Source organism: Centruroides sculpturatus, unplaced genomic scaffold (genome assembly GCF_000671375.1).
Source record: "Centruroides sculpturatus isolate CEXI.00-Female unplaced genomic scaffold, Cexi_2.0 scaffold443, whole genome shotgun sequence".
Lineage (NCBI taxonomy): Eukaryota > Metazoa > Arthropoda > Arachnida > Scorpiones > Buthidae > Centruroides > Centruroides sculpturatus.
This window is the reverse complement of record NW_019384892.1, coordinates 219,139-233,924: the sequence shown is the minus strand read 5'-3', so window position 1 is coordinate 233,924 and position 14,786 is coordinate 219,139. Positions and strand designations below refer to the sequence as shown.

General features: G+C 27.6%; 3 protein-coding genes across 3 annotated transcripts; 2 read left to right on the top strand and 1 right to left on the bottom strand.

Annotated features, from left to right (window-relative positions):
- Positions 1–4,751: 4,751 nt before the first annotated feature.
- Positions 4,752–7,426, top strand: LOC111631291 (innexin shaking-B-like). Its single transcript, XM_023375508.1, has 2 exons — positions 4,752–4,877; positions 6,321–7,426. The coding sequence occupies exon 2, from the start codon at positions 6,332–6,334 to the stop codon at positions 7,424–7,426; it is 1,095 nt and encodes a 364-aa protein (XP_023231276.1). The 5' UTR covers positions 4,752–4,877; positions 6,321–6,331.
- A 2,014-nt stretch (positions 7,427–9,440) lies between these two features.
- LOC111631290 (innexin shaking-B-like) lies at positions 9,441–10,542 on the top strand. The gene has a single exon (XM_023375507.1). The coding sequence runs from the start codon at positions 9,448–9,450 to the stop codon at positions 10,540–10,542; it is 1,095 nt and encodes a 364-aa protein (XP_023231275.1). The 5' UTR covers positions 9,441–9,447.
- Positions 10,543–13,187: 2,645 nt separating this feature from the next.
- On the bottom strand, positions 13,188–14,384 carry LOC111631296 (innexin shaking-B-like). The gene has a single exon (XM_023375519.1). The coding sequence runs from the start codon at positions 14,356–14,358 to the stop codon at positions 13,255–13,257; it is 1,104 nt and encodes a 367-aa protein (XP_023231287.1). The 5' UTR covers positions 14,359–14,384; the 3' UTR covers positions 13,188–13,254.
- Positions 14,385–14,786: the final 402 nt, after the last annotated feature.

Below are 14,786 nucleotides of genomic sequence, written 5' to 3'. Positions count from 1 at the left end.
TATAGAATTGTTCTTTGTAGGAAATATGTCTATACAGAGGCATAGCTACCGTGGAGCAGTTGGAGCAAACTGCTCCAGGCGCACGAATCACGAGGGCGCCAAGTTAGAAAGGGCGAAATAAAAAACTTGTAAAAACATTTGTAACAAATTATTTTGGATATAATAATTAATCAATTAACTTTTAGATTTGAATTTAATACTAATAGTTAATTGATTAATTATTATATCCAAATTTTGTCATTTCACTTTGTATAACATGTAGTAAATATTCTTAAGTACTCCGTATTTAAATAATTGCACTTTGTTTTATTATTACTTTCGTATTTATTAAATTGAATATCTTATTGTTGAAATGGCTCGAATTTCAAATAAATTGCTATTAAGTAAGGTTTTAAATCGAAATGAATATATATATATATATTTAAAATTAAATGTTCAAAATAAATTTCGCGAGACCATTTCCGAGGAACAAGGGGACGCACCGATTCTACTTGCTCCGGGGCACTGACATCACTGTGTCTACAGTAATTATTTTGTTCCATTAATTGAATTGTGCTTTTATAACATAACAAACTATAAACATTAATAGCATTTTATATTGCTTAAATATGTTGAAATAAATAAAAATCTACATTCAGGTTTGAGTTATGGCAACGCAACACTTGGGCGATCTGCCTAGGAGGATGCTTTCCCGGGAGATCTTTATAAGGGAAACTGGTCCCTATTCAGGCGTTACAGACGTGGAGAAAATCCGGAAAACTCCACGTGGCCAGCCCGTCCGAGCGAGGCGCGAACCTACGACCTAGTGTTCAGGTTACGAAGACCACTTGGCTACTGGTAGACTCCGCGTTCGGTATTATGATACAAATTGCAGTTTAGCTTATACCGAAATGATCCTCATAGTGGATGAAAATAAGATATATATTTGTAGTATTCAGATAAAAGCAAACATTTCATTACTTAAAGGCTAATTTACGAAATTTATGATTTTGTCTGTCGGTATAGGGGAGATCGGGGCAAGATCGGCATGTTAAGCTTTACTTAAATTTTGTGTAATAAATACTGCTGTGAACTGAAAAAAAAGCTTTGCATATTGTCTATTGGAATGTTACCTTACTATAGAACTGGTTAAAATCAGTTTGGAAATAAAAATAATTAAAATAATTACAACTTTACAAGAAGAGAGAAATTGACGAAGTTGCCCCGGGTATAGGGGCAAGATCGGCAACTTCTCTCTTTTTGTAAAGTTGTAATTATTTTAATTATTTTTATTAAAGTTGCCCCTGGTATAGGGGCAACAGTAATGGGGCAAGATAGGCACGTATATAAAATTATGTTATTAACAATGTATAAGTTGGAATTCACTATTAAAACAAAGAAATACAAATCCAACACCCATTTAATATTATTACAACGAAATGCAAGTTCAAAGACATATATACATGAATAACAAATGCAAACATGTTTTCATTTATCATCTGTTTGATTTTTATCCTTTGCTTCTAATGTGGCTTTATGTTGCCGATCTTACCCCGCTAGTCATGATTTCGAAACATTAAGTACAACCCTGAGAACAGAATGCCAAGCCACGATCTGGCCACGTGAATAAGTTGAAGTTACATCCTTCTAACAGGAAAAGTAACTTTCGTTATCATGGAATTATAACAAAACCTGCCAATTCAATATAAATGGAAAAAAAATATTATATGGAATTGAACGAAAATGAAAATTTGCTTGATAATTCAACTACGCTTGTTGGAGAACAATAAAAACACTACACTCAACAAGCCACCAATAAAACTCAACTGCCTAACCTATAACCAAAGTCTCCTTTTAATTTGTTTTTTAAAAAAAGCGCTTGACAAACTTGCTCCGCATGCCGAAGTTGCCCCGATCTCCCCTACGTGTTCAAAGAAAATGCTGAACACAGTGGAAAAAATGCATAGAATGGAATTTAAATTGTACCAGAGTATTTAAATAAATGATACAATATTCATAAAATAACATGTGTAATACTGTTAAGATGGTCTCGAATTAAAGAAAAATTTCAGCAACTAGTTGTTTAACATTACCAGCAACATTTGGTGGCGACATCTGTTATCATATTTTATATTTATAAAATATAACAGATGTCGCCACCAAGTGTATTTTTTGTACTACCAAACTTTTTATATTTTTAACTATTATAAAATGGCAAAAAGCTTAATTTTGAGGGTAGGTATGGGTTTATAAAATATTGTAAATGCCAATAACGAATAAAATCCTGTCATTAAGTCCGATCCTACTGAATATACACACCATACACGATCCCCTATATCTCCTCTAACCTTCGACTTTTAATAACCAAATTGCAATAACATCGATCTCCTAATAAAGAAACGTCCCTGTTAAATTTCAGAAAATTTTGACAAGAAGCACAGAAATTATTAAGCTTCAAACAGGGTGAAAAAAATCGTGCTCCACACACAAAGACACATTAACATTCATACATACAGGAAAAAACTCCCGATTTTTTTGCAGTTCTGGATGTTTTAAGGTTCCACAAATTCAAAAATGTAAAAATCTTGAGGGTCATTTTTTGACCGATTGCCATACTTTCCCTCTGTTATGTATAATAGTTGGAAAAGTGATAATATAAAATTTGAATATTAAAACAAAAAATAATTTGAAGTTTTCTTATTATACTATGTATTCTTCTAGTATCGCAGGAACGTAGTTAAACATAAATGAAGTCGATCTTTTCTTAAAAGCATTACGCTGAGAAACTATATAAAATTGCTTTTCAAAGTTCATTTGGCGCATTAGGAAGACTACTTTTTTAAATGTTAAGTTCAGTTTATATATATTTTAAAGTACGTTTCTTAGATTTTGTTGTTATAAACACTTTTTTATAATTAATGTTAAGGAAATGCAAATCTTATTTTCTTTTAATGCTTTACGAAAATGTATATTTAAGTAAATTTATTAAATATTACCTATAAAACAAGAATTGGATACTGCAAAAGAATCAATAATTAACTTTCAAATTTATAAAATTTGTTTGAAAAACCTATCTTACAATATTTTAATTGAAATTATTTCATTCGGAACAAATTTTTTTTTTTGCAATAATTATAGAATACGTCTCAATTCTCTTAGAATAAACGTAATATATCACTCTTTTCAGCTAACTTCTCAAACCAGTAATTTAGAGACAAAATGGCAGTGATAAATTATACCGTGTATGAAATACATCGACACGTTTTGGCAATTTGACAATCTCTTTCCATTAGCAATTAGTTTACCAATATTTAGTTAGAGAAATATAATTACCTGCATAAACAATGCGCAACATAGGTTCTTCAGGCAATATGAACCATTCTTTGATAATTTACAAAGACACGAGTACCGTTTTTTTATGTTGAAGACTTCATCTAACACAAAAGAAAAGAATATTGCCAGTTTCAAACTGTCCGGACTTATGTAAAATCTTCAAGATTTCGTAGGAAAAAAAATTTCTAGCATGATTTAATTAACGACAGATTATTGCAATTAAGCAGAAATCAGTTTTTACGTATTGTTCTTTATTCTACGAAGAATAAATAAAGTAATACTTTCCTTAAATCATTGTCAAAGTATTTTTCTTAACAGAATCAGAATGAAACTAGATAGATTTATCGTGATGAAGCCAATTAACGGACTCATCACTAGGAAAGAGCAAGTGGAAAAACGCTTGCTACTCCAGTTACCTTATCCTAGCATTAGATATTGCATAAATAATATTGATATTAAAATATCAATATTATTTAATGGCCCATAACGTACATATTAATTAAAAGACATTATATTACTCATAATTTCATAATCTAATAAACTACGTTTTTTAAGCAGAAATAAGTTTATTTTCTTGATAAATGATACGTAAAAAAGTAATATTTTAAAAATTATTTTTACTGTAAAAATATGAGTCTATCTGATAATAAAATTTATACACTTAATCACTCATTGCTTATAAGTTACTTTATAAATGTGTGTATAAAGAAAGGCCCGCAATTGATTTATCTCGTGCCCAGTACCCTATAAGTACAGCCTTGATTAGCACGAGACTCGTTTTATACACAAGAAAAAAATTTATTATAGATAGATCTTGATATTAATAAAACCGAACGGATATACAGACAAACTGATGAATAGAATTATGTTAACAGATAACAGATCAGACAGACAAACTAGCATCAATCGATGAATAAAATGTATACAGGTTTCAATCTCTTTAATTGATGAGAATAGTCATACAAACGGACAAAATAAATACTCGTACAATTTTACTTATAGCTAGTAGCTTTTTAGCTTATAAAACTTTATAATATAAATAAATCTTTATATCTCATCTGCAAACATTAATTAATAAATAATTAAAACATTTTCAGTAAATTCATCCACCGTCATATAATTAATTTACATAAATGCGGGCATTATCTTTAAAATTTAGAAGGTTTCACCTTTATATAGGAACATTGACCTAGAGAATTTGGGCATGTAGCCAGTCAAGAAAAAGTTTTTGGCCCTATTTTCGAGTAAATATGTCCAAAACATTAATATAATTTGCCATAAATTTATAATTTATAAATTAATACAATTAAAAATTTAAATTATTTGAAACTTATTTTTACTGTAAAAAACTGATCTTTTTTTAAAATGAATTTTCATAATTAAAACGATAGACTTTTAGCTAACCTCTTGTAAATTGTAGGAATACAGATGGCGAAACACCTGTCTTTTATAACGTCATGTGCTATCCTCATTTGTTATATTATTATTATTATTTATAAGAACAGTTTGCTTCATGATGCAATTGAAACTACATTAAAATTTCTCTCTTTGATATTAATAAATAGGTAAATATTAAATTTGGTTATCTATAAATTTGTGAATTTATTATTATTTAAGTGTATAATTGTTTTTAAATATAAAAACACTCTTTTCTCCTTTAATTTTATGTTTATAAGATAAATTTTATAGGATTTTCTTTAGATTTATACATTGTTAATTCATTGTAGATAGGCCATAGTCAAGAACTGATTTTGGATAATAAATCAATATTATAGATACATAATAATCATTAAATTTACTAGAAAGATTATAGTTGACGGACGGCATTATAATCGGGCCCTAAAATGGGTGAGCCTTACATTGGTAGAAATTCAGCTCTGAATAAGGCGGCTGGGACCTTATCGAAGCTGTAGACTATGCCATTAAGAGTAAAAAAAGTCAAAGGAACCGATGGTCTACATGTAAACGTTCGGGAGATATAGCGGTGTAGAATATAGTAAGTCTATATATAGTACAATACTGTATATAGATATAGCCTATTCCGGAAGTAGTCGATGTAATGGCGTTTCTCGTGTTTTATGAACTTTTAACTGTCTGTAGTAAAGTGGAAAGCAGATGAATTTTGCATTGTTTTGAGAAATTATTCTGGATTTTTTTATCTTTTAAATTTTTTGACCAATCAAAATTCCAGATAGGCTAATTTCGGCAACTGTATCGCGCAAAAAGACACATGCAGACCATCGGTTCCTTTGACTTTTTACTCCTACGGACAAGATCTACAGCTCTGATGAGGTCCCAACCACCTCATTCAGAGCTGCATTTGTATTCTCACATTTACGGTGGCCTCAAAAACAACAAATTATGTCGTTTCATTTTCATTTTTTGTATGTTAAGATATACAACGTGATAAATTGATATTATAAATAGTCAAGCTTCTGAATAAAAATTATTGACGAAAACATAAAATTGGACTAATGTTGATTAGAGATTATATATATATATATTATTAAAATTATTTGTATAGGAATTGCTAAAAGATATGTTTTTCTCATTGAAATTTAAAGAATTTATACTTAAAATTTTTCTTATTATAATCAATTTGATTATAATAAGAAAAATTTATCTTTTAGCAATTCCTATACAAATAATTTTAAAATTAAGTAATAAGAAACATTCTAAATTGAATTTAAATAAAAAGAAAATGGAAAAATTAATAAATTTTCATATTTTAATGCACCCAATTCCCTTTTTTATCAATTACTTTCTGATTTAAAACGTTTTATTTATAGAGAACGTTGAACTTCAGTCGAATTATAAAGAATAAAAGATCGAAAATATCATTAAAAATATATTATTAATTTATAAGAGAGTCATTTATAAGAGCTCATCTGTAACACTAAAATCTAATTTTTATTAAATTTTCAATATAAAATAATATATTACCGCTATTATTTATTAGCATTTTAATACGACTATAACAATAAATGTTAATTTTATTTAATTTTCAGAAGCCAAAAGGATGTTGGATTTATTAAGTGGTCTTCGTCATATGCTGAAAAAACGTTTTGTATCCATAGACAACACAGTTTTTCGTCTTCATTGGATGGTGACAACATCCATACTACTTGCATTTAGTTTAGTTATAACAGCGAAACAGTACGTGGGAAACCCCATAGAATGTTTAAAAATGGGCAACACACCCGCTGGATTTATAAACTTATATTGTTGGACGCATTTAACTTATACTATACCCGAAGCATTTCATAAACAAGTCGGTAAAGAAGTACCTCATCCAGGAATAGATAATAGCAAGGATGGTGTGCGAAAATATTATGCATATTATCAATGGGTATGCTTCGTTTTATTCCTTCAAGGATTGTTATTTTATGCGCCTTATTATTTATGGTCTATATGGGAAGGTGGGCTATTAAAAGCGGTATCTCTAGGCATGCACTTTGCTATATTCAGTGACGAAGAAAGAGGACGTAAAAAGAGAATAATTACAGATTTTCTCGTGCATCATCTCAGGTGCCATAAATGGTATGCTCTAAAGTATTTTTTTTGTGAATTTCTATGTTTAATAAACGTTATAGGACAGATATTTTTATTGGATTTATTCTACGATGGAGGCTTTATAACGTTTGGTATAGACGTTATAAATTACTACAGAAGCAACCAGACTATAGTTAATCCTATGGTTTACGTCTTTCCACGTATGACAAAGTGCACATTTAGAGATTTTGGATTATCAGGTGACATTCAGTTTCACGATGCATTATGTATACTACCGTTGAATGTTTTGAACGAAAAAATATATATTTTTATATGGTTTTGGTTTATTATTTTAACATTTCTTACAATAATTGTGATGTTAGCTAGAATTTTAGTGTTGATTGCACCTTGCGTCAGGGCTCCTATGTTGCACATGAAGTGCCAAATTGTTTTAAGGGAGCATATAAATTTAATTGTTAAACAAACTAATATTGGAGATTGGTTTCTGTTGTATATGTTAAGTAAGAATTTAGATGTTGTGGTATTTCGTGAAATCGTTGGTGAAATTGCAAAAAAATTGGATAATGAAAGAAATGGTGAAACTGAATATCTTGTAACTTGATATTACATTATTTAGGCTATTTTTTATATTAATTTTTTATAATATAATCTCTGTATGTAATAATTTATAATGTTTATAAGTATTTTTTTTTATTTTTTAGAAATATTTTAAGCATATTATTGTACTAAAATTTATGAATGTAAACTATTTAATTCACTAAAAAAATTTTTATTTAATATTTTAATTGTAGAATATTCGTTAATATTTTTTAATGTACAATTTTTTCAATAGATGGCATAATGTAGCATGAATTTATAGCTTAAAATTTCATTATATCAACACAAAGTGTAACTATATTATTGTATTACGCATTAAACGTTACATCTTTTATAAACTATTGCTATATTTTCAGAATTATTATATCACAAATTACCACAAACTAAAAATAAAATAAAGTCAGTCAATATATAAGAATGTAAAACAATAGAACAAGGCAAAGATGCATCTATTTTGGTGCCTAATATATCTTCTTTTCTATACTGTAAAGAAGGTAAAGTGACAGATAATTCATCATTTGTATCGTAAATATCTCGAAAGAATTCAAAACAATTATTGCTATCATTAACACAAATTTATTGTACAAATATATTTTAAATATTTATTATTCTGTTTACTAGTTTCGAATTAAATTTCTATTGATACTCTGCCACGTGGAGAATTGAATACAAGGTTGGTTAGTTAAAACAATACACAAAATTATAACAATTGCTTAATATTCTTTGTATTGTTTCTTACATAAATATGTCTAGAAATATATAGAAAATAACTCGAATATTAAAAAGACTTTAATGAATTGTTAAAAAATAAGTGAACAATGAGCCAAAGCTAAGCGGAGTTTAGCTATTTATAACTTTATCTAACGAAAAGAACATTCTCTTTTTTGAAGATTCTCTAACAAATACAGTATAGAAAACATAATTATTATAGAATCAAGTTTTGCAACTTCTAACAATAAATTATCTTCTAAATCTACGTAAAAATTCGTCTAATATTGAAAGTTTTTATATAAATAACTATAATATTTTTTAAATGTTTATATCTAAAGTTGAACGTTGTTGACGTTTGGATGTTTAGAAGAAAAATGATTAGCTAAAAGTTTTAACTTTGCAGATCATTTCAAATTTAACGACTTCGCATAATGCCATAAATTTCAAGAGAATTCCTAACTTTACCTTTTCTTAAACATCCTCTATATAAACCAGATTTCCTTAAGAAAGATTTAATTTTTATTTTTTAATGACAACCCATCGAAGAGTAATATTTATAAAATCATTAAAATTAAACAAAAAAATAATGTTTTTAGTTGCAAAATTTCATTAAAATATTATTAAATTTATAATAAAAATATAAGTAAAGTTATTTTCTTTAGGCCTATATCAATTTAAATAGTAAAAGTTTTTTTGTGTTGCTATAAATAGATTTTAAATAATTTTAACACATTACTCCAGGCAATGATTTATATTANTTTTTATTTAAATTCAATTTAGAATGTTTCTTATTACTTAATTTTAAAATTATTTGTATAGGAATTGCTAAAAGATATGTTTTTCTCATTGAAATTTAAAGAATTTATACTTAAAATTTTTCTTATTATAATCAATTTGATTATAATAAGAAAAATTTATCTTTTAGCAATTCCTATACAAATAATTTTAAAATTAAGTAATAAGAAACATTCTAAATTGAATTTAAATAAAAAGAAAATGGAAAAATTAATAAATTTTCATATTTTAATGCACCCAATTCCCTTTTTTATCAATTACTTTCTGATTTAAAACGTTTTATTTATAGAGAACGTTGAACTTCAGTCGAATTATAAAGAATAAAAGATCGAAAATATCATTAAAAATATATTATTAATTTATAAGAGAGTCATTTATAAGAGCTCATCTGTAACACTAAAATCTAATTTTTATTAAATTTTCAATATAAAATAATATATTACCGCTATTATTTATTAGCATTTTAATACGACTATAACAATAAATGTTAATTTTATTTAATTTTCAGAAGCCAAAAGGATGTTGGATTTATTAAGTGGTCTTCGTCATATGCTGAAAAAACGTTTTGTATCCATAGACAACACAGTTTTTCGTCTTCATTGGATGGTGACAACATCCATACTACTTGCATTTAGTTTAGTTATAACAGCGAAACAGTACGTGGGAAACCCCATAGAATGTTTAAAAATGGGCAACACACCCGCTGGATTTATAAACTTATATTGTTGGACGCATTTAACTTATACTATACCCGAAGCATTTCATAAACAAGTCGGTAAAGAAGTACCTCATCCAGGAATAGATAATAGCAAGGATGGTGTGCGAAAATATTATGCATATTATCAATGGGTATGCTTCGTTTTATTCCTTCAAGGATTGTTATTTTATGCGCCTTATTATTTATGGTCTATATGGGAAGGTGGGCTATTAAAAGCGGTATCTCTAGGCATGCACTTTGCTATATTCAGTGACGAAGAAAGAGGACGTAAAAAGAGAATAATTACAGATTTTCTCGTGCATCATCTCAGGTGCCATAAATGGTATGCTCTAAAGTATTTTTTTTGTGAATTTCTATGTTTAATAAACGTTATAGGACAGATATTTTTATTGGATTTATTCTACGATGGAGGCTTTATAACGTTTGGTATAGACGTTATAAATTACTACAGAAGCAACCAGACTATAGTTAATCCTATGGTTTACGTCTTTCCACGTATGACAAAGTGCACATTTAGAGATTTTGGATTATCAGGTGACATTCAGTTTCACGATGCATTATGTATACTACCGTTGAATGTTTTGAACGAAAAAATATATATTTTTATATGGTTTTGGTTTATTATTTTAACATTTCTTACAATAATTGTGATGTTAGCTAGAATTTTAGTGTTGATTGCACCTTGCGTCAGGGCTCCTATGTTGCACATGAAGTGCCAAATTGTTTTAAGGGAGCATATAAATTTAATTGTTAAACAAACTAATATTGGAGATTGGTTTCTGTTGTATATGTTAAGTAAGAATTTAGATGTTGTGGTATTTCGTGAAATCGTTGGTGAAATTGCAAAAAAATTGGATAATGAAAGAAATGGTGAAACTGAATATCTTGTAACTTGATATTACATTATTTAGGCTATTTTTTATATTAATTTTTTATAATATAATCTCTGTATGTAATAATTTATAATGTTTATAAGTATTTTTTTTTATTTTTTAGAAATATTTTAAGCATATTATTGTACTAAAATTTATGAATGTAAACTATTTAATTCACTAAAAAAATTTTTATTTAATATTTTAATTGTAGAATATTCGTTAATATTTTTTAATGTACAATTTTTTCAATAGATGGCATAATGTAGCATGAATTTATAGCTTAAAATTTCATTATATCAACACAAAGTGTAACTATATTATTGTATTACGCATTAAACGTTACATCTTTTATAAACTATTGCTATATTTTCAGAATTATTATATCACAAATTACCACAAACTAAAAATAAAATAAAGTCAGTCAATATATAAGAATGTAAAACAATAGAACAAGGCAAAGATGCATCTATTTTGGTGCCTAATATATCTTCTTTTCTATACTGTAAAGAAGGTAAAGTGACAGATAATTCATCATTTGTATCGTAAATATCTCGAAAGAATTCAAAACAATTATTGCTATCATTAACACAAATTTATTGTACAAATATATTTTAAATATTTATTATTCTGTTTACTAGTTTCGAATTAAATTTCTATTGATACTCTGCCACGTGGAGAATTGAATACAAGGTTGGTTAGTTAAAACAATACACAAAATTATAACAATTGCTTAATATTCTTTGTATTGTTTCTTACATAAATATGTATAGAAATATATAGAAAATAACTCGAATATTAAAAAGACTTTAATGAATTGTTAAAAAATAAGTGAACAATGAGCCAAAGCTAAGCGGAGTTTAGCTATTTATAACTTTATCTAACGAAAAGAACATTCTCTTTTTTGAAGGTTCTCTAACAAATACAGTATAGAAAACATAATTATTATAGAATCAAGTTTTGCAACTTCTAACAATAAATTATCTTCTAAATCTACGTAAAAATTCGTCTAATATTGAAAGTTTTTATATAAATAACTATAATATTTTTTAAATGTTTATATCTAAAGTTGAACGTTGTTGACGTTTGGATGTTTAGAAGAAAAATGATTAGCTAAAAGTTTTAACTTTGCAGATCATTTCAAATTTAACGACTTCGCATAATGCCATAAATTTCAAGAGAATTCCTAACTTTACCTTTTCTTAAACATCCTCTATATAAACCAGATTTCCTTAAGAAAGATTTAATTTTTATTTTTTAATGACAACCCATCGAAGAGTAATATTTATAAAATCATTAAAATTAAACAAAAAAATAATGTTTTTAGTTGCAAAATTTCATTAAAATATTATTAAATTTATAATAAAAATATAAGTAAAGTTATTTTCTTTAGGCCTATATCAATTTAAATAGTAAAAGTTTTTTTGTGTTGCTATAAATAAATTTTAAATAATTTTAACACATTACTCCAGGCAATGATTTATATTAATATTTTTATTGAATTATAAAGTGTAAAATAACATTTAGATGTTTATTTGAGGCTTTCTCAAGACAGAAATAATAGCTGTAACAAGATTCGATTGATTATTTAACAGCATACGAACAATGAAAGAACAATGGATCAGTTATCTTCTATTGTTGATATGTCGATACGTCTAAAGGATAGACAAAATACGAACTAAATAGTTATTATTATTATTTATAAGAACAGTTTGCTTCATGATGCAATTGAAACTACATTAAAATTTCTCTCTTTGATATTAATAAATAGGTAAATATTAAATTTGGTTATCTATAAATTTGTGAATTTATTATTATTTAAGTGTATAATCGTTTTTAAATATAAAAACACTCTTTTCTCCTTTAATTTTATGTTTATAAGATAAATTTTATAGGATTTTCTTTAGATTTATACATTGTTAATTCATTGTAGATAGGCCATAGTCAAGAACTGATTTTGGATAATAAATCAATATTATAGATACATAATAATCATTAAATTTACTAGAAAGATTATAGTTGACGGACGGCATTATAATCGGGCCCTAAAATGGGTGAGCCTTACATTGGTAGAAATTCAGCTCTGAATAAGGCGGCTGGGACCTTATCGAAGCTGTAGACTATGCCATTAAGAGTAAAAAAAGTCAAAGGAACCGATGGTCTACATGTAAACGTTCGGGAGATATAGCGGTGTAGAATATAGTAAGTCTATATATAGTACAATACTGTATATAGATATAGCCTATTCCGGAAGTAGTCGATGTAATGGCGTTTCTCGTGTTTTATGAACTTTTAACTGTCTGTAGTAAAGTGGAAAGCAGATGAATTTTGCATTGTTTTGAGAAATTATTCTGGATTTTTTTATCTTTTAAATTTTTTGACCAATCAAAATTCCAGATAGGCTAATTTCGGCAACTGTATCGCGCAAAAAGACACATGCAGACCATCGGTTCCTTTGACTTTTTACTCCTACGGACAAGATCTACAGCTCTGATGAGGTCCCAACCACCTCATTCAGAGCTGCATTTGTATTCTCACATTTACGGTGGCCTCAAAAACAACAAATTATGTCGTTTCATTTTCATTTTTTGTATGTTAAGATATACAACGTGATAAATTGATATTATAAATAGTCAAGCTTCTGAATAAAAATTATTGACGANATAGCTACAAAATATTTAGTTTTAAGCATAATAAAGTTATAATTATTACAAATAAAATAAAATATAAACAAATTTATGCATTTACTGTTATTTCTTTCGGTTCAGTTACAATATTTGTAGCCAAATCAGCCACAATTTCTCGAAATAGTAATATATCAATGTTTTGACCTAACAAATATATTAGGAACCAATCGCCGATAGATCCATGACGAACTATGGTATGGACATGCTGTATTCGCAAAATACGATATTTAGCATTAAACATGTAAATTCGCAAAAACGGGCAAACTATCAGCGCAATTCTGAATAACAAAACAAATCCAGTTAAAACAGCAAGTATAATAAACCAAAACCATAAGAAAATATATATTTTCTCATTAATTATATTAAGTGGCAAGATGCAAAGGGCATCGTGGAGTTCTACATTACCAGAATGGCCATATTTATGAAAACGACATTTTGTCATTCTTGGAAAGATCCGAATCATTGGATCAGTTCGATCTTTCTGATCCAATTCGGCAAATTGTAATACTTCTAAACCATAATTTAAAAACTCACCATCGAAGAATCTATCCATGAGAAACATTTGACCTATCACGTTGATAAAAGCGGCTAATTCGCACGAAAAATACTTATAAGCATACCAATCGTGTTGATGTTGATGCGCATTATTGACTATATAATCAATTAATAACTTCTTCTTCTTCAATATTTCATTTTCGTTGGCACATATTACAAAGTCTAAATGTTTTGATATCGACTCCATTTTTCCATTTTCCATTACTTTCCATGCCCATCTCGGCATGTAAAACAGTGCAGCTTGCAGAAATAACACAAAACATACCCACTGATAATATTTGTGATAACGAAACTCCTTCTCATCTTGTACCGAATCAACTCCAGGATATGGTACGTCTTTACCAACTTCTTTATAGAAAGCTCGAGGGATGGAATGTGTTGTATGTATCCAGCAATATGTATTCATCATAGTATCCGAAATTTCATCACTTTGTATGCAAGTTATTGGTTCTCCTACGTATTGTCTCGTCGTTACTATAATGCAGAATGCTAACAAGATAAAAACTGTGAATAAATAATGCAGCCTGAATACAGTATTATCGATATAAATTCGGTGAATCTTAAAAACAGACTTTATATTTCTCACGAGCTCCAACATGGTGCCTTCAAGTCAGTATCGCAACTAGTTCTATACTCTCGAATAAATAAACTGATATCGTGTCTCGTGTTACTTAATGTCATAAGATATTCAATTTTTAGCATCTTAAGACATTGTGTGATGTTACTAGGCAGGATATAGATCAATAATGCATATTAAGAAGGGCCCTCAGATAACAAGATGCTCCCTATGACAGGGCCTGATATTTATTTTTGATTCGATTTAACAGAATAATTATTTAATCCAAATGCTATTTGTTATATTAATTTTTAGAAGAATTAAATTAAATTATGATATAATCGAAATTCTCAAATAAATAAAAATTATATTAAGTTTATAGTTTAAAAAATAAATACCTTGATTTTTTTATCTTAATCAAGCTAAATTCACTTATTTTTCATGTAATAAATTAATGTTATTTAAACATT

What these genes read in the sequence shown, in the direction of transcription:
- LOC111631290 (XM_023375507.1), top strand. Translation starts at nt 9,448, where the DNA reads ATGTTGGATTTATTAAGTGGTCTTCGTCATATGCTGAAAAAACGTTTT.
- LOC111631291 (XM_023375508.1), top strand. Translation starts at nt 6,332, where the DNA reads ATGTTGGATTTATTAAGTGGTCTTCGTCATATGCTGAAAAAACGTTTT.
- LOC111631296 (XM_023375519.1), bottom strand. Translation starts at nt 14,358, where the DNA reads ATGTTGGAGCTCGTGAGAAATATAAAGTCTGTTTTTAAGATTCACCGA.